This window comes from Gadus macrocephalus, chromosome 15 (genome assembly GCF_031168955.1).
Source record: "Gadus macrocephalus chromosome 15, ASM3116895v1".
NCBI lineage: Eukaryota > Metazoa > Chordata > Actinopteri > Gadiformes > Gadidae > Gadus > Gadus macrocephalus.
Genome location: NC_082396.1, coordinates 11,582,265 through 11,609,161, shown reverse-complemented (window position 1 = coordinate 11,609,161; position 26,897 = coordinate 11,582,265). Strand labels below are relative to the sequence as shown.

The 26,897-nt window shown below is 47.4% G+C and overlaps 1 protein-coding gene and 1 long non-coding RNA gene across 14 annotated transcripts in view; one reads left to right on the top strand and one right to left on the bottom strand.

Moving 5' to 3' along the window:
• birc6 (baculoviral IAP repeat containing 6) overlaps positions 1-26,897 on the bottom strand; it is a 99,169-nt gene that overhangs the window by 19,092 nt on the left and 53,180 nt on the right. For 10 of the 13 annotated variants that reach the window (XM_060072805.1, XM_060072815.1, XM_060072812.1 and 7 more), the window contains exons 60-65: positions 23,520-23,716; positions 22,310-22,387; positions 21,138-21,486; positions 19,418-19,635; positions 18,212-18,376; positions 17,302-17,476 (exon numbers count right to left, since the gene is read on the bottom strand). In XM_060072805.1, coding sequence (XP_059928788.1) covers positions 17,302-17,476; positions 18,212-18,376; positions 19,418-19,635; positions 21,138-21,486; positions 22,310-22,387; positions 23,520-23,716 — 1,182 coding nt within the window. The remainder of the gene's footprint in view (positions 1-17,301; positions 17,477-18,211; positions 18,377-19,417; positions 19,636-21,137; positions 21,487-22,309; positions 22,388-23,519; positions 23,717-26,897) is intronic. The other 3 variants (XM_060072814.1, XM_060072817.1, XM_060072818.1) reach the window with 1 other exon arrangement.
• On the top strand, positions 9,625-11,647 carry LOC132472941 (uncharacterized). The gene is made up of 2 exons (XR_009529220.1): positions 9,625-9,708; positions 10,585-11,647. It is a non-coding gene; the product is annotated as an uncharacterized LOC132472941 (long non-coding RNA).

Genomic DNA, 26,897 nt, shown 5'->3' with positions numbered 1-26,897 from the left:
AAAGACTTTAGAAAACAGAAACGCTGTAATAGAGCAGCAGTGAGATAAAATAAGTCCACCTAAAAATGTATCGATTCCGTTGAACTTGTTCAGTTTGACTGAACAATCAGTAAAAAAAATTAGTGTATCGGTCAAAAAGTCTGCTAACTAATTCCATCAGATTATGAAATTCAGATTCTTTGTCGACATTACTGCTTCCACACACTGGTCAGAGAACGGGAAAAGCTAATGAGATCCCAATAAACCAATCACAAAGAGAACATTGCGAGGAAATGATCTGATTATTAACAAAAACATACAGAAGAAAACCATCCAATATGATAAGGGGTGGTGATCAGAAAAGCCTGTGTACTGTTTGAGAGGTCTGGTCGAACAGTGGTGTTTAACATGTGGTACACAGGGTACTGCAGTTGGCACGTCCATTTCTAATTTTGAAATAGACAAATGCACAATAATAGAAAAAATGACATAGATCAGTAAAAAAAAAAGATAGATTGTTCAGTAAATATAGAATTACGGCTTATTTAAAAAAAAAAAATGGCTTTGTGTATGCCATCATGTGTTTCCCATTGAAGTGTTGTCCTTTGATGTTTTTTGTTAATTTGTGTTTGCTAAATAAACACAAAGGGAGCCTAAGCAGCAGTGCTGCTGACGTTTTCTTTCAACCGCTCCCAATGGCCATGTTCTAATTGCAGTAATAATTGTGTGGAGAAGTTGACACTCTTCGTTCTACACAGCATGCGTATTCATAGATTTCTAACCGTTTGCATATGCATATACCTCCAGTTTGTTTGCTTGCATGAGAAGTCAAGAAAAGTGTGATCATTTTACAGAAGGAAAGAAATAGGGGTCGAAAGCTGCTATGGGAGCTAGAAGTTGATCAGCCATAATGAGAGATGGAGAAAGACGGAGTGTGTGTGTGTGTGTGTGTGTGTGTGTGTGTGTGTGTGTGTGTGTGTGTGTGTGTGTGTGTGTGTGTGTGTGTGTGTGTGTGTGTGCGATGCTTCAACATGCTAAGTGATCAAGGGGGGGAGCGGGAACGACAACTGTAGATTGCTTGGAGATTGCGGCCAGAGAGGAGGAGCGTGAAGAGAGCTGTAGCCAGAGATGGATGGTACCCAGCACTAGCAGGCTGTGCTGAGGAGGATATTAAAGATTATTATATTCCCAGGGACAGGGCAGGTGACAAACAGCGCAGCCGGCTAAGAACCGGCCCTGAGGTGCTCAGCAGTGAATCCTTAACTCAATTTGGACGAGCCTCCTGAAGAAAATGAGCACTAAAGTTACGATATTGTATCCGTGTTCCACTCGTCCCCTGACGCCAGACGTTATTGGTCCATGTTTCCATGCCAATACACGTAAAGACTAGAGGAGGTCGTCTGGAGGGCACGGGAGAGCTCATTCAGTGAGGCGCAATGGCGGACGTTAATAAACTGAAAACAAAAGCATCCAAACTATCCTCACAAAGTGGAACAGAAGAGGTAGTATGGGTGAAGGGAGTTTGAGAAAGAAACATAGCTACTTAAAAAAGGCTTTTAGTAATGAGTTCTTTGTATTAGAGCTGGGCAATAAGTCAATGATGTGTCAACTTATTGTGATACCCAGTTTTATAGCATAATTCAATTAACGATGAGAAGATATGCCCTTAAAATGATCCCATAATAGGTTTGAAAAGTCAGCGATAAAGGTCATCTAGTTTCAATCAGTAATGTAAAGACCCTCAGACTGTTTACAACGGTGCTTCTATTTCTTATAAGCATATCTTGATAATTATCGATATTGTGTAAAATCCCCCATGATTTTCGTCATATATTTTTCATCAAAAAATTGGCACGCATTAAAAAAGGTAAAATATAGTAAATTCAACTTGTGGAATCCATATTTATAATGTGTGACATTTCCTATCTGTACGAATATGTAAAACATCTTGTGTGCTCTGCGGCTGTTGACCTTATGTTAATGAACTAATGTTCTGATTAGCTTCATATTAGCGTTAGCAATAAATCTGAAGGGTATATCACCTTGAGGGGTCGGCCGATTCAACGGCAGCCCGTGGTGTTGTCTTGTATAACCACCAGAGGTTTTACTGGGGTCACCAGCAGATAATTCCACTGCTCAACTAGGTTGTTCACAAAGTGAGAAACATCAACAACCAAGGTCAAGACAAAACCTACATTTCGTAAAAAATAAATAATTGTACCAAAACAGACGAAGGTGTATTAACACACCAGACAGATATCAAACCCATATATTGTTCTCAAAAGGCCCAGATAGCCCCATGATCCTGCGACCATGCGGTGGGATCAAAATGAGAGCAGAATCATCCCATCTCTGAGTGGATGTGAGAGCGGTCAAGGAGCTGGTTTGCTGGACTGCAGGGGCTCAGAACGCTGGGTCCCTCCTCTTCCGCGGCTCCTACACTGTTTTACATTTATATTGAAAACCCCCGCCTCTAAGCCCCTCCCTAGCACTAGCCGCCAACGCCACAAACACGACCCGCCGTGGTCGTGAATCTCTGATGGCCTCTCTCGTTCTGGGTGTGTTTGGGAGGAGCCGGGTGTAAAACCCAACATCCTGCTCTGTGTTTCACACATCTCGGTAATTGCCTTGAGGGCCGTCTAAATGCCATGATTCGCGCGCGCGCGCGTGCGTGCGTGCGTGCGTGCGTGTGTGTGTGTGTGTGTGTGCGACATGTGTGTGCGTGCGTGTGTGTGTATGTGTTTTGAGTGCGAGACATTGTGTGTGTGCGTGTGTTTTGGAGAGTGTGTCTGGGTGTGCTTGAGAGAGAGTGCGTCTGCGTGTTGGTATGTGAGAGAGTGTGTGAGAGAGAGAATGTGCGTCTCGATGTGGCCGTGTCCGGCTACTTGCATGATTACTAACGTCCTTATGTGCCTCTTTGTGTATGGTCGTTGTGTTCATGTGTGGACTTGCCTTCGTGCATAAGGGACTGTTTTTGTGGGTGTGTGCTGGCCGCTAAATATTCCTTTTGTTTCCCCTCAATGTCAGCACGCCCCGCTTCAGATTCTCTTAGAACAATCCCACCACCACCACCACCACCACCACTCCCCCCCCCCCCCCCCCCCCCCCCCACCGCCGCTTACCCCTACCCCAGAAGTAATTATCTTACTTGTTGCATTCCACTGCTGAGTAGCGGGGGGATGGCCGGACAATCCATCCTCCAATACAATACGCTTCGCTTTTTTTTGTACAAATTGATAACAAGGTTAGGTGGAGAGAAGAGGAATGGACGAAGATGGCCAGAATCCTCTGATAAACTCAACCTTCATCCACCTCTGAGCTAATGGTGGGAGGAACATTTATTTTTGCCCTGCCGTGACGTCTTGTTCCTCAGACCAGTGGAGGAGACGGCGCGACGTCGAGAATAGTAAGAAGCAGTACAAACAGCGAAGAGATGTCTGAGGCGTTGGGCCAACAGGTTGAGAGGAGAGTCGCGTCTCTGCTGTTGCATGAGAGGAGCTCCCTGTATTAAAGCGCAGGTCACCACCTGGTGGGAGATGGGGACACTCTTTGCTATTTAAGGCTCAGGACCAGGATTCTGAGGATATTTCACATTCTAACCCTAGCCCTGGTTATATTAATTATAATTGAATAATTTCCAGACTCATTTCTGATCCAAATAACTATTCATAATATCAGACCCAAGTGTCTCGAGGTAAAAAACTATTTAAGTTACAGACCACATTGGCCCATATTTAATATTATGGTACGTTTGCTGGAAAATGGGAGAATGTCTGAATTTATGAGCTAGGAGCTTGGCAAAGAGGTGACCATACCAAGACGAAATGCAATTAACTTCTATTTAAAACGTGATTAAATCTCAACGGTAGTAGGTTGTTTTAAGAGTGTCCTGTATAACTACACCGTACTATATTGAAATGATCCTTGGTAATAACAAAAAGCATAGGACTAATCAGACAGAGCCGATGCAGAATGTAGATAAGGCTGACAAGCAGTACTCATTCCAACTGTTGGGGCTCAACGCCACCAGCCAATTAGAACGAGGAGACGTTCAACTGTTACCATGCAGACTGAGCGACTGTCCGGAGGTTGAGACGTTTATAGGGGAAGGGGGTTGTTTGAACCTTCCATCTGTGATCTACAACCACCACGAGTTTGTCCTCTGTTTGCTCCAAAGTCAACCAATGCCACACAAAAGTTAGAATTATTTCAAACTGTGGTCGGGTGATTAACTGGAGGACAAAGTCTTGTGGTCCCCATCCATTCTTGTCGCCATGGGGACGTGCCAAGTGGGTCTTGGTTCGACGAGGGGAGGCAAACCCCACATTGGTCTGCAGAGACACTCAATAATGTCTTATCTTGAGGTGGAGTGCTGTAGAACTATAAGAGCAATGGTCTATACTGACGTTAGAGCCCTGTAGTGGGGAATTTCGTGCACAATAGTTTACACTAGGCGCACAGTAACTGTTAGGACAAATCTACTAAATTTTTTTCAAAGTTCCCACTCTCATTGTAACAAAACGCACAATTTCAGACTTTATAGACCTCCGATGCAAGAAAGTATGAGAGGTTTTTAAAGGGCTTGTTGATTGATAAAAATTGATCTTCAATAAAAAAATTAAATAAAACATGGCAGCAGGATAGTGTTGTGGCCACGGTTTCAACACTCAGTCCAAAGGTTCAGGGTTTGATCTCCACTGTCCGTTGGCATCCGCGAGATGCTTAGCCTCTAGCCGCTCCTTAATGACCCGTTTCATGAAGGTGGCGGTGAGGGAATAAGTGTGCGTGTTTGTCCCAGGGGGACGGGCTGCCTCTCCTACATCAAGGGTGAGGGAAGGAGAGAGACCAACACCTGGCCTGGAGGCCCTGCGTCTGGCCATCACACGCCGGTGCCACTACCAAGCCTGGGGGCAGAGTGTGTTGACCCACAAACACCATAAAACGGATCCAATCTGAGACCAACGGGTTCTGGAGAGCGACGCTGGCGGGGGGGGGGGGGGGCTATGTGGTTGTGATTGGCTCAGCGTGTGCTGTGGAGCGCCCCCGGGGTGCGGTGGTGGGGGATCTCCCGAGCCTGTCCGTGTGATTACCCGGCGAGGGGTGGAGACGCCGAGCGCGGCGGAGGGCGGACGTGTCAGAGTGTGGCGGTGACAGGCCGGGCACACGGTTCTACTCCCACTCCGTCAGGAGATCCAGGGGTCGTGACGGAGACGCGGAGCGACAGGGCCAGTGGAGTGGAAACACTCGGGTCTAAACGCAGAACCAAACATGTCTCCCGTGGGAGACATGTCCCCCACGTTGGCTTATTAATCCTTCTCCCGTTCCAGGAGATTATTAAATCATTTCACAAATAATATTTGTAAAAGAATGTGGTTGTGGTCTTTAATAATAAACGTACATAAAATATATACACAATGCGTTTCTTTGTAAGGGCTTGTTGTGCCTTCAGGGAGAGGATAGATAAGACAGGTTGGAGGTAAACATGGGCTGCGCTTCAGTCTCTACCCACCCCGTATTTGTCAACGTTCTACAGCATATTAACCCCGGCTCTAGCATGTGAACCGACAGTAAAGAAAGAAACGGCGCATTCCGAATCCAAGAGGACACGAATAACCGACGCACCTCTGCAGAGCCACGGTTTCAACAAGGCAGTAGCTTCAGTGCTCCCGTGTCGTCAAGACCCACACAATCCACTCCAATTAACCTCAAAAACATGCGCTGGCCAGTTTGCCGCCTCGCGATCAGCCCGTGTCCAACGCAACACCCCCGTTTCCTCACCCCTCCCCTTGGGGAGGAAAAAGGAAGAAGAAAAATAGGAAGCTCATAATTAGAGCCGACAGATCCGGGACTGACGTTTGGTATTTTTAATGGAATGGTCGTCTGTGCTTCCATGAGGATGACAGAGGAGGAGGTCACTTTTTTTTCTTTTCTTTTTTTAAAAGGGCACCTGTTCGGATACTTCTGGGGTCCTCACTCTTAATTAGCAAGACATTGCCAGAGATGTCTCGAGACGTCCCCAGACGAATCAAAACAAACAGCACACACACCAATCCACGCTCAGAGCCTCTACTAGATATCACAGCCCGGAAAACATTACAATATTGTATTGCTGGAACATAAATGATTCCTGCATTATAACGGATCAATGGATTCGGCAGAACTCTGCATGGACAATTAAAATAGCCTGGGTGATAAACAGGGACTGCATAATTTCATGCTCAAATAAGAAAATGCATTGCCAGATGAAATTGTAGTTATTTGCAATGAAGCAAACCGGGATACAAGAAGAGCTGAGTACAAGCACTGCAGCTAATTGTCCTCACACCAGTGGGATTTTCCTTCATACATGGGGGTGTGTGTAATTGAACAGCAAATAGCTATAGTGGCTACGCACCATCGTATCCAATGTACAGATGAAGCAATAAAAACGAATGGTTACAATAGAGCAAGATATTATACACTGCACAACATAACAAATGACTTGCTCAAACAATCTAATAATTTCGTCATTAACACGTCCACCATATGTTCTGCAAAAACTTTGAAAAACCTGTACCATTTTCAAGGTGATGTCAAAATTAGGTATTTTATATAACGGAAATAGAATCTCATCTGTGGTTTTCTGCATTTCAGGGCGGAGATATTTTCCATCCATGAAAAACAAGAATTAAAAAATCTCTTTCATCTGTGAGTTCACTGCCAGTTCAGGAGCTAAACAGATTTTTATAAACGAAGCAGCCAGTTGAGGACCTCAGGGGAGACAAGACGAGGTCTGGGTTTTTATAGGCCGGGGGGCTTGGTTGAAACGTGAGATTTTAAAGATAGCGGCTAGAATGTGTGAATTTGTAGGCAAGGACGTGGCCAGGCAGAGGGTGTGAACTTGAAGGGGAATGGGTAGGATGGACGTTTTTTTTATAGGTGGGGCGTGGCTGAGCTTTGGGTCTGTATAGGTACAGGTACGTGTTTAGGACGAGGGTTTTTATAGGAAGGGGAGGGCTAGGACAGCTGATCATTGCAGGCTCTCTGTTTTTATTGACCTCATGCGATTCAAGCCGAGGCCCTCCATTACCCTTGAGGTCAACATAACTGCAACACAGAAACAATAAATAATCGATTTGTGCGTGTGTGTGTGTGCGTGCACGCGAGTGAGAGAGCGAGGGAAATGTAGCTGAAATGGAGAGCGCTGAGTCCAAGCAACATAAAACACCAACAGCACAGCGTGCTGCTGTATCTACTAAGATCTGACAACAGAACTGGTCCTCAGAGGTCGGAGGTCAGGGTGAAGCCTGGAGAGAATCCTAACGGAAAATAAAAGAAACGCCAAAGGGAGAATGAAAGCCATCGGCCGACAGATTTACACAGAACATGAGGTGGAGAAAGCAGAGAGGTCTGATGTTGTTCCATCAGAGATGATGAGCCTTCAAAAATAAATAACAACCCGAGTGAGCAAGAAAGGAGGGAGGAAGGAGAGAGTGAGTCATAGAGCTGGGAGAGGCAGACTGGCGTACACCCATATAGATTTAACTCGGCGCTCGTCCTGCAGCACCCAATGATTTTCAATCAACTGTGCAGAAATGACCATGAGAACGTGTTCTTTCAGCTGTACAACCGCTCCCTTCAGCCTATCCTATTCCGGCAGAATTACTTTGTAGCAACAACAACAAGACCCAGCTGTAAGAAGTTAAATGAATAATCGTCTGGTATTGGAGTACGGTTGGGTGTGGGTGGGGGAGTGGTGGTGGACCGTGCGTTGTCAGACAGACATCATGATGAATGAGAGGCGTGCCGCCAGGTGCATACAGAGTAGTGACAGAGAGAGCAACAATGGTGGCATCAACATCACCATCGCTCAGTGAAACCGCCTCAATTATCACCAGCAAACGTCCTCCACGTTAGCACCCCCCCTCTTCCCCTTCCCTTTGTCTCCGTGACATGACAGGCAGGATTTAGAGAGGCTGGATGTACTAGATACAGGATCTCCCATCTCCCCTTTTAGTTTTCCACTGCCTCTGCTTCGTCCTTGCTGCCCTGCTTCCATCCATTTCACTGGAACCTTTTTTTATATCTTATTTTGGTGTGTGTGAACAAATCATTTCAGCTCCAGAGTTGGAGGAGAAGTAGGAGGAGGAGGCGGTAGCAAGCATGAGAACCTTGTTTAGTTTCCCTTAAACTCTCCCTCCCCTTCTCAATTGAACACTCCTTCCACCACCACCGACATACACCCCCCTATCTCCACCTCTGTCTCTCCCCATCTCCCTCCCCCGATCTCCCTCTCTCCCCATTTCATTTTCACTCCATCTCCCTCTCATCTATCTTTCCATCTCTCTCTCCCCCCCTACGCATCTCTATCTCTCTCCATGCTTCCCGATCTCTCTCCCAATCTCCCTTTCTCTTGCTCCCAATCACTCCCCCTCCCTCCCTCCCTCCCTCCCAGTGGCTCTTTTTTGGTTATGCAATGCACAGAGCTCCCACGTCCGATCGTTTCAGTCGGTGCCCCACCATCACGCACAGAGTACCCCCTCCCTATCCCTCCATGCAGCTCTGTGGTTAATTTTGGCTACCCTCCCCCCCAGCCACTGCTCTTCTCCTCCTCCTCCTATTCTCATGGCTTCCAAGAGGCTTGTCCCTCTCCCTGGGTCTCTGGTGTATGGGTTCTGCTTCTGGCTGCTGCCGACGCTCCACCTGCCGGCTCTCCGCTCCGGAGGAACAGCAGCATAGGAGGCAGACCCAGCCAGATCGCTCACTTGTCCCCCCCCCCCCCCCCCCCCAGAGTAAGCCGCACGCGGTCGAAGCGCACGTACCTGGAGGCTTTGAGGGAGGCGGGAGGAGGTGGCTGGGACAGGGGTGACGGCCCCCCCCCCCCCCCCGAAAGGCACTAATTGCACTGATCCCCTGGGGGAGTGTGGGGAGGGTGGAGGAAGGGGAGAAACATTAAGGGAGTGGGGGGGGGGGGACTTGTGTGCTTGTCAGAGAAAACACGGCTGCTTCTACTGAGGGGGTCAAAAGACACAGGAGTAACACTAACACAGGAGGAGGAGGAAGAGGTGGAGGAGGGGGTTGTGTGGCGGAGTTTAGGGAAAGCAACGAGAGAGAGAGAGAGAGACGGAGGGAGGGTGGGTAGAGAAGAGAGTAGGAGAGAGAGGGAGAGGGAGAGAGAGACAATGGGGGGAGGGAGCAGAGAGAGAGACGAGCGGGAGGAGGGAGGGGGTGTCAGCGGATGCGGGGTTTTCAGCAAACCCCCTGAACGGAGGGCTGCTTGTGCTGTGGCCACGGCGACACCAAGCGAGGGATGAAATGCTGAACGCGGGAGACGTCCGACCGCGGTGAGAACAAAAGGAGGCGCCGAGCGTTTGAACCCGACAGCTGGAGCTGACAGTAGCCAGGAATCTACGAGGGGACTACATTTCGCGCTGGAAGTGCGTTTGCGCGTGTTTGTGGTGTGTGTGTGTGTGTGTGTGTAAACGCGCATCAGAGGAGCACTTCACATCACAACGCTCCCCCCAGCGCCCCACTCCCCCTCCGTTTCTCTTGATTGCGAGATCCCTTTCGCTCAGAAGGACCAGGGACGTTTTGCTCCGCTGACGTTTTGCTCCCCCCCCCCCCCCCCACCCTCCTGTACCCACACGTCCGGCGAGCCGCCCAAGACCCAAGAGGCCAGGCGTTTCAGCAGAGGACCCCCGAGAGAAAAGCATGCTGGATGATGCCGCTCCGCACGCTAAACGCCTCAGGGTAAGTCGTTTTAACGCCTGGCTTCTCACTACTCTTAAACCGGGTTGTTTATTCTGCAGCCGCTGGTGTTCAGGTGTCAGAGACAGTTGCCTGCGTATTATTGCCTCAGAGCGATGTTTGTCGACGGTCGGCATGTGTTGACAATGTTGACCAGATTTGGTGGATCTCCCGTACCACGCTGGGTTATGTTTTTCTTGTTGCACAGCCCAAACCGTCTCATGACCAACGGCTCTCATTTAGCACACTTGTGAAAGTCGTCCCCCTCAACATCGGGAAATAATGGGGACATCAACAACCATAAAAGGGGTGCGTGTGTGTGTGGGTATCTGGTATGTGAAGAGTGTGTGTGTGTGTGTGTGTGTGTGTACGGTCCTAACAAGCTTTTGAGGGGGAGGGGGGAGGGCTGAATGGCAGATTGAGAACGGTGGAGTTAAATCACGTTTTTTCTGACAGGGCGAGTGGCGCCGTGGTGAATGTTATTGTTGGGAGTCAAATGGAAACCGTGGAGCGGATGTTTCTCGCCGGGAGGTTGGCTGCCTCTCGCCGGGTGGCTTGCCGCCTCACGCTGCTTCTTTTCTGGGGAATCGAGTGATGCACAAGCGGGGACCCTGGAGAGCCATTAACAGTGCCATTTGTAAACTAATCGCCATTGTGCTGCTTGTGGCCATTGTTCAGTCCAATTGATTTTCTCCTTGGGGGGGATTACCACGGCAGTGGAGACTGAGCCCCGTAATAAGATGGAGAGAGTAAAGAAATCTGAAAGGCAACATCGGCATTTTCAGACACGGTTGTGTGTGTTCTCAGTTGCGTCATTGGTTGTGGGGTCATATGAGCGTTGAGCCTCTTGACATCTTCTTTCCTTCCTTCTCGTCCCAGATAAGTGCCACCACTGGCGGTTCAGGAAAGCACCAAGACCATGGGCACTACCGCCATAACCCTTGAAGAGGTGCGGGCACTGGAGGGCAAGGAAGAGCAGGAGGAGTCGATCTTGGCCTTGCTGGGCATCATCTGCACATTCCTCAACCTTTTTGTGATCGTCTTCGTTTACATCTACACCACACTGTGAGGCGGAGGCCAAGCGTAGAGACCAGACTCGCCAAAAGACCACTTGGAGGGAAGGCTCGGAGACCACGCTTTTGAGGGAACACGCTTCACATTATGAACACCTCTGCAAACGGCAGCAGGCAGGGATTGTACTGCTTGCCCCAGGATTCAGATGGAGTCGGGGAGGGCATGTTGTTCTGCCACAGACGGGACTACGATGAGAGATAACGATTAGCCGGAGGAGGAGGTGGTGCTTGTGGGGGCTACATTATGGCCAGCGCAAGAGAGATGGCGTGGAAACCGTGCCTGGGAGGATCTCCCTTATGGCCAGAGAAGGACCTTCAACACATCAGCAGAATACTGAAGTGCTGGGAGCGTCTCGTCGACATGCAGTACACGTGGACCTTATGGACAAATACAAAGCCCAAACAGTTGGCCCCTGTTAACCTCAAATGTGTTTTCTACTGGCATGTCCAGCTACTTTTGTGGCCCGGTGAAACACAGGGCCCACGAGTCCCTCTCCATCTAGGGGCCTATCAGAGGGAACGAGAGCTGTCGGGCAACAAATTCCATCTGATCTCTTGAGGGGCTGCAATTTTATAGCTCTAAGGCTGCTGATTATTCAGCAATATGTGTCTGGGAAGGTTTGATAAGCAGAGTTACCGGCCATCAGAGAGAGACACTGATGCAGACAGAGAATACAAGGAATGAATAAGTACATGGTATATATTTATAGGCTATAGATATGTTAACTAAAAGGCTGTCCAACACACGTTCCCTGTGGAATCTGAAGTATGAAACTATAGCCAACATTAATCACAGTTCAGATGTGCACTTGCTACCGTTTGGACTTGGGTGAGGAGGAAGGACGTTCAGTACACCAGTGAATTTAAGATGGCGCTTAACATCCTAAGTCATTGGAAGAACTAATGGTACGAATGAAAGGTATTTTTTATAAATAAATGAAAGGTTGAGTTGGTGATCTCAGAGCAACAAAGCAACTAACAGTTCCCAACAAAAGCGGATTTGCTCAAGCTGTCCAGACAAAGCTATTCCTACTGTATCTCTCAATCTTTTTTGGGGTTGTTTGGGGAAAATCTCTTTTTGATGTAATCGATTCACATTGATTTAAGAGCAGTGTTGGCAATCCTTTTCTGTGTATTAATATCAAACTCTAAAGCTTTTATAAATATATAAAACTCTAGATGTTATGTGCAAATTTTGACATTGATCAATAAAATCCAGAGTATATCAAAGAAATGGCCTTGCTCATGTTTGTAAGATCAACTCAATAAATATGTGGAAAAGGCTGTCAGGGACAGCAGTGATGAAGGTGTATTAGACAACACTAATTTAGCATCGCTTTCAGTCTTTTCCTTTTTCTTCATTTTATTTTGGGACAGAGTTTATAACACCAGAAGAAAAATGCAGTTAAATTCCCTCTCACATCCACAGATTGTTGAAGTACAGCCTAGAGAGGAACCTTTATGGACTCAACAAAACCATCCTTACAAGGGAAGGCGCGCGCACGCACACACACACACACACACACACACACACACACACACACACACACACACACACACACACACACACACACACACACACACACACACACACACACACACACACACACACACACACACACACACACACGTTATTTACTCTGGGCTAAAACTTATACTAAACTACCTAAACCTAACTGCAAAGCTGAGTAGCCTGACAAGCAGCATACACACTGTTCCACACTTCCAGATAAGGGGTTTCCCATACACCCATCTGTACATTATAGATGAGCTAGCCTACATCCATCTGTACATAATAGATGACCGGGCATACAGAGGAATTACACGAGTGACAATGTGAACAAGATGAGCAAAGTCGATCTGCTTCGATCTCAAGTATGAGGTGTTTCTCGAATTCAAAGCTTATCTAAAGGAATGATACCAAAATAGGAACTCAATCAGGAAGGACAGGACTTCCTTAGGTCAAAAGAGCGGGAGTACAAGCAGAAGACATTATTCCAACATTTGGGAATGTTGATGACACTAACTAAATAATCAAGTTGTAGATCATTCAGAAAATACTAATGTATGTTGGTAGTAGGGGGAACCTGCTGACCCATGGGACATTAGCTACGGAAAAAAACGCTATACCTTTCAGGAGCCAAGGCCGATCGGAAATTTAAACATGAAAAGATGCAATAAAATGATGATGTCCTGATGACACGCCTACACACACCCACGTATGGATTTTCATTTGAGAAACAAATGGCTCGCAATCCCATGAGAAATTGCGGATTGAAATGAACAAATGAAACATTAAACATGCAGCCGCGACATAGAAAGGCATTACCTCGACGTTATGGCTTAACTTCCCCTGATGGAGTGCCAGGCAACGGTGCCACGGTCTGTAATGTATCCTCATAGGATTCATCCCGACACCCATGATTAATGTAGAACAACACGTCTGGGTCCCAGCGGGGAGGGAGGGCTGGGTTAGGGGGCTGTAGCAGGGATATTACCCATGGGAGAAGTAGGGACTATGGGGGCTGTGTGTGGAGAAACAAGGGTTGGGGGTAGGATGACTCCAGTTTGGGTAGAGCCATCAAAGGACTCCCCCTGATATTCTCTAGGGATGGAAGGAGGTGGAGAGAGCACGGACGTCTCATTCGTCATAAGCAGCATGAGGAGAGTTGTGCGCCGATCAGGGTGGAACAGAGGAATGATCTGTAATGATACTAGTGCTTTAATGGCCGCTGAGGTTGATGGTGATGATCCTGGGTTTAAATGCATCGATACAATAGCCCCTCCTTTCCTCCTCATTACTACACACTAGAGGGGGAGTCCGGGCGGCAGAAATCGATTAATACATGAATTGATGACACCGTGAATCATAAGACACCGCTCTGACTGGGCTTCATAAGTCTGGGTTGGAAAATGTGTTTCTATTCTACATCTCGCACGCAGGCTAACATCTGGTGCCATTGAGAGGCAAGGTCACCGTAACAAATGGCTTTTGGCTCCCTCTCCTCCCACAACAGCATGTCAACAACATGATACTACAGGGGCCAAATACAAAGGGCACACCCGGCAAGCAATCACATATTTACTGGATGTTTGACACAAATTCTTCAGGGAAGCTTGTAACTAATCAGACAAGAACTGCTACTGGGAGACTGGAATTTCCAGTTTGGGATTAATCAATTTGATATTATCCAAATTTATTCCACATACATAAAAGTGTATATTCAGAGAAGGCTTTCCAGCAACTCTGTGCAGGGTTTGTGTGCAGATGGCCTCAGACGAAGGAATGAATGTTCCTTCATAGACCGAATCCGATCAGGCAGGACAGAGAAATATGACCGCAGACTCTACAGTTCTGAAAGAGTAAAAAAAGTAAACGTCAAAGTAATTTTGTAGGATTTACCCAATCCCATGATCTTGGCAAAGAGAGTTGTTCCATTGTCTGGAAGACCAGACCAATCGTAGAAATGGCCAATCTGTGGAATCAATGGACCCACTTTTTCCTCTGTCCACTATCCCGGCCAAACCAACTCAGCGGGTCAGGCCAGTCAGTCTGGTTCCAAAGCACCAGGCACGACACCAAAAATGTTGCTTCCAACGTGCAAACTAACAGGTACGCCAAAATTAGTTTACACAATTCCAACCTAGGTGCATTTCAAAGTGCCTTTCAAAAACAAAGTACAAAAACTAAAGCTGTTCACTGGTGTTGCAGCGCTTGCAGCCAGCTTCATAGCACGTGAAGAGGGGGGCAGGCGATGTGAAACATGCCAATGTCGTAAGCGTTTACGCCTCGCGCAACGTCTTAATTTAGAGCCAACAGACTCGTCAGGACGAATGTTTTCCTGTCGACGGCTTGACAGCCCACAGACGGGAGACACATATACCATTGATACGATGTGACACACAGGTTTCATCGGGGGGATTTGATTATTCGTAATGTCTTCATGGGGATTAATTAGAAGCTGTGTGTAAGAACTCAGCGTTAGGACTCTTGTTGTTCACAAGGAAAGTAAACAAAGGTGAAATTACATCAATTTCCCCTTGTCCTGTGAGCAGACTAACCTTGTCAAACCAATGTGAACCAATGTGTGTTGATCAATGATGCGTGCGTGTTTGTTTGTTGTTCACCATGTGTGCGCGCGTGCCTGTGAGAATATGTGCGTGCGGGCACGCATGCATGAAAATGCGTGAGTGAGAGAATGGGTGTTTGTGGGTGTGTGCGTGACGTTGTATCTGAGGCATTTACCAGATAATGAGGAGCAATTACACGACTTGTCCTCTTATCTGCTGTTATTTAATTATGAGACCAGGGGCACAGTAAAGCACACCGGGAGCACACGCAGCTCCAAACGCAGAGACCCGCGCTGCGCAACACGCTAACCCACACAGCGAGGAGTTCCACACGCACTACTCTCCACCAGCCAAGTGCGTCTTCCCCGCATCCAATGCACGCACACAACCGCCGGGGGACTTAAGTGGCGTGGAGATCGTGCAGACGGCGAGACCCAGCACGTGTTATGGTACGTGAAATCAGCTAAGCAAAAAATAAATGGAATCAAACTGGGTATGAAATTGCAGGAGGAAACGGAGGTCTGCTCAGGAACTGTATGCTAGACGTGGAAAACGGTGATCCAACACCACCGTCGTGCGATGGCGATTCCGTTTTTTCCAATGCTACCTATTTCTGTTCTCGACACGGCAACAGCAATGGTTGGGCTATTGTGAAAACCGTCACGGCCCACCACAAATGCAAATAAAAGTCAAGGCCAATATGAACGTGGCAGAATCGTAAGCATGAATGAGCTCCCGTTGCGCTACACATAACTAATTTAAACCAATGTTGTATACCCCGTAGAATGCCGTGAAATGTTAATATCATCCATTGTAAACCGTGTATTACTACATATTGCAATTACTGGTGGTGGTGGGATTGTCCTGCGACCACGAGCCGCTGCGGCTGGCTTGCATACGGCTCCACCAGTAAGAACACAAGCATCATCCCATTTCCATTACCATCCGTGTTTTCAATCACAACAGCTGAAGGTGACATGGGTACAACACAGAGACCGTCAACTGACAGATAAAATGTAATCAACAGAACTCACATGGAGAATGTGTGAGGGAGAGATATAGAGAATGGATAAAATGGACAGAGTGATTGACTGGGGTGATCCTAAGGAGAAAGGGGGAAGAGGGAGCGAGAGAGCGAAAACAAGAGCACGAGGATGAGAGATACGGATAGAGTGAGAATGAGAGTGCACAGTATGAGAGAGCGAGGTAGTGACAATGAGAGAGCAAGGTAGAGAGTGAGGGATAGAGAGAGCGAAGAAGAGAGTATCAGAGTGAGAGCGAGAAAGAGAGAGAATGCGAGAGCAAGGTGTGATCTGAGGTGAGGCCAAGAGTCAGCCCAGGTCGATGCTCTACTAATAACGTTGCACAAAGCTCATCACTTTGCGGTAAGGATACAGAGGTGTGTGTGTGTGCGTGTGCAGAGACACCCCTCGGTCCCAATGATCATAAACAAAACAACAACAAATTGTCACGCACATGTCAATTAAGCCGCTAACGTGCACGCCGCTGTGAGACCTGCTGTGTGTGCGTGACCGACAGAAAGTGTGCATGGGATTGGCATGCGTCATAAATCTTATTAGCTGACAGTGGCACCTCAGTGAAGAGTAAGGCTTCGTCCGTCATCCCCGGCACAAACATTACCATACCCAGAAATAATAATTGGGTGCTACAATGATTGGCATGAATAGGTGTGTGTATGTGTGTGTTCTTTTCAATTGAGGAAATGAAATAGACAAAGTATGAGTGAAGGGTATCTTTTATCCATCTAAAAATAGCGCCACTGATTGGTTGCTTGAGGATTCAATGCCATCCATCAACTTTCACCTTCAACTATGAAACCTCAAACTACATGAACTCAAACCAAATAACCCAAACAGTGTATTAACAACTCTGTCTGCTTTTCTCATACAGGCCTTTCAAAAGACAACCAGGTCCACACTTAAATGTTGTTTTTCTGAACTCTGACGGCACAAACTTTCACACTACTTTCACAGATGGCTAACCAATTAGGGTGAATACATTTAGTCATAACCTTTTCACTGGGCTTCAACCAAAATCACCTGCCGACTTAGTTTACAATCGAGAATGTAATGATGGCAAGAAAAAAAAAGGTGCATTTCAAAAACATTTCAGTGTCTACCAAGAGTATGCATTTGGTAGCTGTAAACAAGCAAGCTTCTGCTGCTGCCACACTGCATGTCAGTGAGAGGCAGTGAAAGGTTATTGGGAAGTGATCCACGTGAACCGGGCTTGATGCCAGGGGAAATAAATACAATATGTGCCACATCGGTTCATCGTCATGCAGAACCCCTTGTGTACACAATGTATAATTATATACATACGCAAGTGTTTTCCTACCCAGGCGGGAGGGCATGCGGCGATGCATATGTATGAACATGTATAATCCAGCACAGTGATACATAGTTATAAGTATATCCAGCCGTCTCCCTACCAGAGTCGTTGCGCAGGTAGGAGGACATGGCGGGGATGAGGCAGGACTGGCTGAGCAGCTCCTGGAGGACGGCGGGCAGCGCCGTGCTGTTGTGGGGTCGGCTCTCTCCGGACGTCTGGGCCTCGCTGCCCGGTCCGCCGGCACAGCCTGCCGGGTTGATGTAGCTGGCCAGTACCTGCAGGGAGGGAACACGTGCGCCCGGGTTGGACGGATCATTATAGGATGGAGAGGGATGAGTTGAAACACGGGGAATTGCTTCAGCTTTTTGTATTTTCAAGCAATTCATTCAAACGCTGAGGCTCTGAATTATCAAATCACGGACTGAGAGCACATGATGGAAACAGTTTTTTCTTATGTTTTTGGCCGTGATGAAGTGATGCCAATGATCATTTCTTTGAAGGGCTATCCTTTACTCACAAGCCTCGGATGTAAATGAGTACATTACAATGTGAAGAGAATCGTGAGATTACATCGTGAGATTACATTGTGAGATTACATCGTGACGGCATTAGGAACTGCATGTTTCATGCAAATCACTCAAAACAGAGAAGTCTTTGCAAAATCGACCTATAAGCTGTTGTGGAAAAATAAGCTGCAGCCCCAATTCTGGTTCGTAAAATCGGGATACAAGCCGCAGCTCTATTTTCGAAAAAATAAGGTATTCTAGAAGTATTGAGCATTGAAGGTGTTTGACACGGTTCTGAGGGTATGCTAAAAGGTGTTCTAGTTGGTACTTAAGGTATGCAAGAACTAGTTTGAGGTGGTACTCAAGGTATTCTAGAGGGTGGTCCAGGGCTGTTTGTTGTACCGAAGGTATTCTAGAATGTATTCCTAGGTGTTCCAGAGGTGTTTGTATCAGCGAACGTATTCTAGAAGGTATTTCTAGGGTGTTCCCAGCATGAGAGCTCACCTGTAGCAGGCAGGTGACGTGCTCCTCCTCCAGCCGCTGCTTGGTGAGGGCCTGCTCCACGTCCCAGCCCGAGGCGGTGGAGCCCGTACCGAAGCCCGTTCCCTTGGCCCAGTACAGCTGCTGCTCCTCGCTGGTGCCACCGCCGTGCCCGCTGGCCACCTGGGGCTGAAGGACAGAACACAACGGCAGGGACATCAGCACCCAAAGTGCGGCAGACCCACGGTCTATGGTTGGAGCCGAGCACGGGGGTCTTGTTAATCCTTACAAGCAGTTTGGATTTCAGAGGTTAGACTTTCGTCCGCTATAAGGAGGACACAAATCAGGTGCATCTCGTCTCACTTACAGTCTGGAAGTCTTGTACAGCGTTGAAACGTAGCTAAGACTATCATCCTAACATGAACTACATGACTATGAAGAGAAGGTTGGCCCTATAGAGGGCCAACCTTCTCTTCATAGTCATGTAGTTCATGGTAAGATGATAGTCTATAGCTTTATATATTTAGCTACGTTTCAACGCGGTACAAGACACGAGCACCACTGAGACCACGGTGTAATTGCATGTGCAAGGTCCTTCTATTGCGGGCAGTAGTCCTCCAGTATTACACTCTGCCCAGTAGCCTAAAGCCGCGGGGCATCCCAGATGACCAGCCTCTCCCCTGTGTGGTTCATGTGTGAGGAGTAAATATATAACCAACAAAAAACAGCACAAGGATAAAAGCAGCAGCTTCCCAAACATGCCGGGAGCATGCGGGAGAAGAACTGACAGCATCTGGATCGGATAATGCTATTTGGGTTTTTCCAGCAAATTCGGCAGGAGCCAGACGACCCATGACGGTTGTCCAATTGGCAGTTTCTGTGGTAGCACCAAAAGGTCCATTCTGCCGCCAGACCTCAGCTTGTGAGGTTCTACTTATACCAGGGTCATTTCAAAACGATACGTCAAGCTACATCACGATGTTACACAGTGAAGAGGCGTATCATTTATATCAACATAAAACATGGCATGACTAATCACAGCAGGAAAATGTGAGCGGAGTTGCTAGTGGCCAACTGTGATGTACTGGGAACCAGTTCCTACCTCAGGCTGATGACCCGATAAAAGGGGAATGGACCTTTTGCTCTCAACATGGAAATATCAAATCGAATTGGCTGGCTAAGGGGCGAATCTAAGTGACAGCTGAAGTACTTGTTGCCCCCCCCCCTTACCTCGGAGGCGTTGGGGCAGGCGTTGGGGATGCGAGGGGCGTGGTGGCTGAGGGCCGACAGACAGGCCAGGATGAGGTGGATAGCCCCGATCTCCAAGGCCATGCGGCGGAGCAGGACGCCGTCGTCTGTGGTGAGCGGCGTGGTGCTGAACAGCGCCCGGAGCACGTGGAAGGGTAGCGTGGGCAGCACGTTGGCGGACGGAGACTGCAGGATGTGACCTGTGGGAAGCAGAGGGGGCGGAAGGGGTAAGAGATCAGCTCTATGTTGTCCAGCTTATTTAGAAGTGTGACAAATGTCCTCTTCGCCAAAATGAGTATTCTTATTTTGAAATTTTATGCTATTTTTATTGCTGGTGTAACACCTGCATTTCCCTTCAGGGACTAATAAAGAGTCATTAAATCATATTTTAACATAAATTCTCAATGGATGCAATTTGCAACTTAATGTCCCAAGACCCATGTTTTTGCCAAACATGCGTGAGTGTCTTGCTTTGAACTTCTGCTTGATCGTAAATGTTACATGCCTTGGTATGAACGAAAATGTATGCACCAAGATAAAGTTTACACTTTACAAAGCGGACAGTGGTCCATCAGATAGTCTGACCCATTCTGTGGTCTGGTAGCGCTCCACACTCAGCCATTGGTTAGCCGAACCCAGTAACCTAGGTTACACGTATTACTGTAAGGCAACCATTTTACTGCATCAAGTCCAGTACTAACATGAGTAATGTGACTTCAAAGCTTTACATACATTCATAAACGGTCGAAAGTGGGTCACTCTTTAGAACGTAAAAGACTACAAAAAGTTTCAGACATTTTGGACATCTTATTCACAATAAAGCTACCCCCTAAAAAAGGATTCCTGGGATCTCAGCATCCTCTGTGGACTATTAATCTTTCATCAAACTTTTTAGGGAAACTCGGGGCGATTTGAGTTCCCATCATGTCTTTATTGAAGTTTAAGAGTTTGCGAGTAGCATAATGATTGATCCAAACGGCACGCCTAATGACTGCCAGAGGGACCGAGCACACTGAGAGGAGCAGAAAGTGTCTTCGGCCCTCATTTAGCCCTCATAATGACTAAGGGCAGACAAAGACAGCCGTGGACTAAACGACCGCCTGATGCGATGTGTGGCCCGTGTTACCAAATAAGCTGGCAGACCCTCGCCACCACTCATCGCCAACAAGGGCCGCAGTCTTGCTCAAGGACTGGGGGAAGGCAGGGCGAAACAGCAACGAGAACACCAGAACACACACACTTAAACAAGCTCCGGGGCCGACTGAATGACAGGAAGGGGAGCGATGATGGATAGGGGAGGTTACAGGGACAGGAAATACCGGCTTAGCGAGAGCTGGTTGAAAGGTTGATTTTAAAGTTTAAAGGGACTTCACTTCGTAAACGAGGCTGAGGATTCCCAATGCTAGTTTTACATCCCAGATCAATCTAGTGACCTAGAAACCGTTCAAGGTTATTTTTTGGGGGCATTGGACAGCACAGTGAAGCTGTAAAGTGCGTTGAGCGTGCCAACATCATGCAGCAAAAGACAAGCCTCGTAAAATCGCACAAGGGTCATTACAAAGTGTTCCTGCTTACACGGGTGACCGACTTAAGAGTAAGCCACCAGGTGAACCTTCCCCACCAGACCTGGCACCTGTGGGAGGCAGCCAACTTCCCACACACGGCCCTGGATCGAGGTCACCCAGCGTCCCAGAACACTTACTTCCCTCGCCGTCGTCGGTGACGCCCAGGACGAGCCGCAGCAGACACTGGGCGTGCTTCCTCTCCTTCAGCAGCACCTCGGCGTAGCCGTGCAGCCGCAGGAAGAGGCCGAACGCCGCCAGCGAGTGGGCGGGGATGGGCGACATGGTCTGCACCGAGGAGGAGGACGACGACGACGACGCCTGGCCCTGCAGCTGCTGCTTGTTGATGGGCGGAGGGGGGGGCTCCGCCGCGATGGTCTCGGGCGCCTCGTACACCAGCTCCCCCGACTGCTCGATGGTCACCCACTCAAACTGGTCGCTCTCCTTGGGCTTCTCCAGCGTGGTGGAGGGCACGATGGGCGAGATCACCTGAGGCACCGCCGCCGCCGCCGCCCCGAGCAGGATCAAGGTGGATGGGCAAGGAGAGGTGGGGGGCAAGCAGGACAGGTGAGAAGATGGCATGGACCTCAGGGAGATTGGCCTACAGGCGGGCTTCTGGCCGCTACAATGTTGTCGTGTTTCCAATTTGATACTTTCCATTTAGTTCCATGTAGTACACACAAGTAAAATAAGAGCGTTAGATTCTGTTGACCAATAGGGGGCTGCCACCTAAGACATTTAGCGCATGGCAGTCACTGCTTTTATATTGATTATTTTGTGATATATTATAATAGACTCATAATATTAAGAAATGTGTTTTACTTGAATCACAATAATACGTTCCAGGATTGGGAATCGCTCCATGTACTTCACTCACTGTTGATAGGTTTCCAAGATTTACCTCTGCAAGTCATGCATTGATAAATAAAACATCCATTTATTTGAAGGTAAGCTGCACTAAAAGCTAGGGCAGAGGAAAGGCCCATGAGCCCCGAAGAGACAGAAACACGACGATAGTCTAAAAGCCCTGCAGGAAAGCTACCCAACAGCCTTACCTGCACCATATATAGATGCCTTCTGTCCACGAGCGCAATGCTTTCACTCCAGGTGAAGCAGCGTTACTGAATCAATAATTAATTAAGGGACAGGGTACGGCCAATAGAGAACACAGCATCTACAGAAACCTTGGATCTCAAGTGGTGCACAGTTGGATCCCAGAAGCCTCATACTTCTCAGTTTATATGACAAACACTGGCAACACCGTTCATCTTTACAACATTTCAACGTCAAGAAGGAAGAAGAAAAGTCTCACTTGGTGGCCGTTTTGGGGCGCGTGATGCCACTCGGGGCTTGCTCTTGGACACAGCCTGTACGGCTCGATTTTCGGGAACTATTTTGAAGCGGGGGGACAGCAGGAAACAGAAGAAGGAGGAAGGAGGGGAAGGGAGAGAGGACAAAACAAAACATTTAGTCCCCTGGCAAGCCTCGCCCGAGCTCAATTTCAATGATTTGGCGGTTCACCTTGTCACAGAGAGGACCCACGCCTTCGCAATTAGGGCCTCAAAGTGGTCATCTGCGGCGGGGGGCATAATGGGGCACGTCTCACGCACGCCAACGACAAACACTGCTCTGATTGGCTCTAAACGCCCGAGGCTCTGGCCGGCCCTTCTTCAGGCGACGGGGGCTCCTGCTACGCTACGTGCCCGGCAAGGGGGGGGGGACGCAGCCTGACAGTCAATTGAGTCAGCCCCGAGCACCGTACTCCACCGGAACGGTGCAACCACCTACCTTAAGACGGCCTGTGAGAAGAACCAACGACTGAATTTCTCCCTGCAAGTCATGTTTTTTTTCTTCAATGTTTTGTTTTTCTTGGTAAGTTTAATTAAGTCGCTGTCACCAATATTTGAGATGGAGGGTTAGAAGAATATACTTTTTTTATCCCGGTACACGCACGCCTCGCTGTTTGCCGGCGGCTAACGGATTGAGAAGGTGGTTAAATTGCTACGATAAGCGTAATGAGGGGAAGGCGTGCGGCTGACGAGTGGCGTCGGGAAGCAGAATAACAATGAGTGGACATTGCGGGCGTTCCTCTTATCTCGACGAGCAAATTATATTAAGCGCTCCTACGCCAAAGAAGACTTAAATGACGGTGATTCTGCCGCCTCACATTCTCAGTGCTGGAGCGTGGCTGCACAATTCGACTCGCAGAATAAGGCAGAGTTTAGCATTCCAGCACGGCAACATGCCATGCATTCCAGATTGAGTTACACTGCACAACGTTACCACTAGACTTTACTAGTGAACCCAACAGATTGATATGAGCTCCATAAACAATGAAATATGGGCTCCTTTCCAAAGGAACATTGTGCTCCCAAGTCTAAAAAGTAATGGGCACACAAAGGTATCAAGGGGTACCCAAAGACAGATGTGTCAATGAATGGATCGACTTTATATTAGCACCATAAATCGAATAAATAAGGAAAAAATGGATCTCTGTGCAGAGCCGGTGGGGGCAGCCTCACCTGCTGTATGACGTCGGGGTAGAGCATGGGCAGCCTCTCGGCGATCAGTGCCAGGCCCCCCATCCCGGCGAACACCTGCAGGGGGGACTGCACCGGGCTGGTCTCCAGCAGGGTCTCGTCCGTGGCGTCTGGTATCTCCTCGCCGGGGGTCATGGGCTCGTCCTCGGGACAGCTGCTCAGCATCTCACAGTGCTCCACTGGAGGGGGGAGAGGAAAGAGCGGGAGAGAGAGAGAACCTGGTGTGATGACGGCTGTACAAGCATTACTGGAGGGGTCACAGTGCTAAATTCCCTATTGGGAAACAGAGTAATAAGCTTTGATTGGCTTGACCAGACACTGCAGTATGGGTATACCTGCACCATAAGTGCTGCATTCAGGGGAGGTGAGGGGGGATAGAGCGAGACTTATTTGTAGGTAGATCTTACTGGTAGATGCTCCATTGGGTGAGAGGGGGAACAAGGTATGATGGATTGCCCAGAGATAGTTAAGCAAGCATAGGGTTGAGATAAGAGGGTACTTTATAATCCCAGATGGAAAACGTGGAACAGGTCCAAACTGCATCATAAAAGCAATACAAAGTTATACTTACAAACATCTATTAAGTCTAATAAATTACCTAGTCTCTTTCAGAAATAAAGCACACGTTAATTATCATACCGCTATGAACAGCTGTTTGTTCAGATATCTGGAAGTGATTCAGATCATTAGCATACAGACAATGAATAAATGAAGGGCATAAGGTGCAGATTTGTTTTGCTTACAATAACCTTAACTTGGATTAGGTTTTGGGTTAAGATGTATTAAGATAAATGCATAGTTTAGCTCCTTTATACCGCTCGACAAAGGAGCATAGTCAGGTGTTTTGTTGTATATGTTATGTTGTATTCAGGGTGCGGTGCAGTGCACCTCATAATTTGTACCAAGATTACATTTGAGGGAAAGCAGGAAGGATAGATCAACAGAGCCAGTCGTCCATTACACTCTCATTCATCAAGTCAGTAGGGGAGGAGGAAAGACGACAGCTTTCAGATCATGGACGGATGTGCTGTAGAGCACAGGTACATGCTGATGAAAGGCATCATATAAATGTTGAAGATAATATAGTTTAAACTTAACTTTGTATAATGTCCACATGTATAATGTCCACACTTTACTGCTCTTATTGTGTATATCAATACATTTTCAGCATATATTTTTATTTATTTTTACCCTCCTGAATTTTCTGCTATGATTCATAATTTCCCGACAGAGATTTATAAAGTTCACATCATATTGTCCTGTTTTCTAACACATTACCTTAATGGTTTTCAAGTCAAATAGAACTGCCAATCACAACCGTTGCCAATCACAACTCTTATGATGGTTGCCACCGAGTTTAACAAGGGTATATTATGACTGATGTCATCCATCAATTTGGATTGATCTGAACTGTAATTCCTCTTGATTATGAATCAGCTCATCCCAAATCTACGACTGTAAAATCTGTTGGATCCGTGTATGAGCAGAGCAGAGATAGGATTTCAGAAATAACAGCAAGCTGAGCTTATTATGGACCGGACCGTGAATACAGACAGGAGGTTATCCTGAAAGAGAGCGGGAAAGACATGTGGCATAGGGTCGCAGGTGAGAAGAAAACACGCGGCTGCTATGATGCGTATCCGGTACGCTGTTAGAACTAAAGTGACTCGACTCTCTCCTGTGCTGTCTCTGTTGGACAACAATACGTCTTCCTAAAAGGTTTTGGCCATTTACAACCAGGAGAAAGGCTTTTAATGGAGCCTGTAGGTGTGTTTGGGAGTGGGGATTATGGACTGGTTGGTTTCTGAAAGAGCCAGTCAAAGAGAAAGAGAAAAGGAGTGGAGGAAGAGTAAGGCAGGTTGTCTGCTAGGGGTGGGCAAAAAAATATATCCAGATATTTTCCCTCGTATCTATATTTGACCTTTTTCAGCTTCCATTAACAATTTCTTCTGACATTCAAAATCACTTAGATCAGCTAACCTACAGAAAATATATAGGTATTTTGTAAATGAAAGCAGTCACAAGGCATCTTATACTCAAACATTAACATAATGTGGGACATGAAAAAGAGAAAAATTTTGAGAGAAAAAGTTTAACAACAATGAAGAAAAATAAGAACTATTCAAACAGAAAATCCTCCACGTCAACTGTTCTAGATGAACAAGAACCAATTTCTAGTTTTTGATTAGCAAGAGCTGAAAAAAGGGGACGGCAATGTGAACAGCATAGTTGAGCTCTGGATGCAGGGGCTCTCTCCTCCACAGTTGAGGGGATCTGTACGTCACCGCAGTCATCTCATGGCGGTCATGGCCTATTATTCACCCAGTGCGCACACGCTACGTAAGGACGAATGTGTTTATGGATGTGGGAAAGATATTGGGGTAACGACTCCTTGAAGTGGCTGCTAAATAAAGTCCCAATAAGCCTTAATATAGCTGGCAATGTGTCGGGTAAATCTCCTTTCATATCAGGCCGATAACGAATAAAGGCTTCGGAAATGTGAAATAACTTTAACGAACATAGTTGCATCATTTCCGACATGAATATGCAGCGTTTTTGAACAAGTACCGCGCAGGCTAAAAAGACATTCAACCCTCCACCTCTTAGCCCCGTGCTTAGGCTCCGTCCTTTCTCCAAAATATCCTACGTTTGTAGAGTTCTCAATTAGAAATGGAGGTTCCCAGTTTAATCCACATGTAAAATAGGAGATTATGATAAGTAGTGTAGTCTTAAATACACGTTCCTTTTTGAGGTGGATGCGATGCCAAATCGCCCATCCCTCGTCCATGCTGTATTAAATGGGAACTGAGGAGTGTTCTCCCCGAGCGGTTTTAGTCGCTGCTGGTACAACAAGCTGCCGTTTCTTCTCTTCCCTCATGTTAGTGTGGGTCACCACCCAATCCCCGGCTCTAAAAGCTCCTCTCGCCAGGGGAACCCGAATTCTGCCGTTTTTAGTGGAGCTGTACAGAGAGTGGTGAGACGTCAAGTGAAATGATGACGTAGGATGGGTGAAACCCCCATACTGCACTTCTCCATAGAGACTGAGACACAGACAGACAGACGGACGGACGGAGGGGGAGGAAGGGGGTAGTAAATAAGAGGGAAGGAGCTGCCAGGGAGCAGACATTAGCCACTAAGGAGACTGGATTTAGCTACAGGTGATCTGGAGCTGGAGCTTACAGCCAGCTTACAGTGTCTGGCTGACATGTATATGGAGCAAATATTAGGATTCATGGTTCAGGCTGGAACACAATTATTCCAGAAGGCCATATGGATGCCATTTATTATTTTCCATACTGTAGGCCATGGGGAAGAGGCGGGCACAGAGGTTATACTCTGCTGACCGTGGAGGCCATGGGA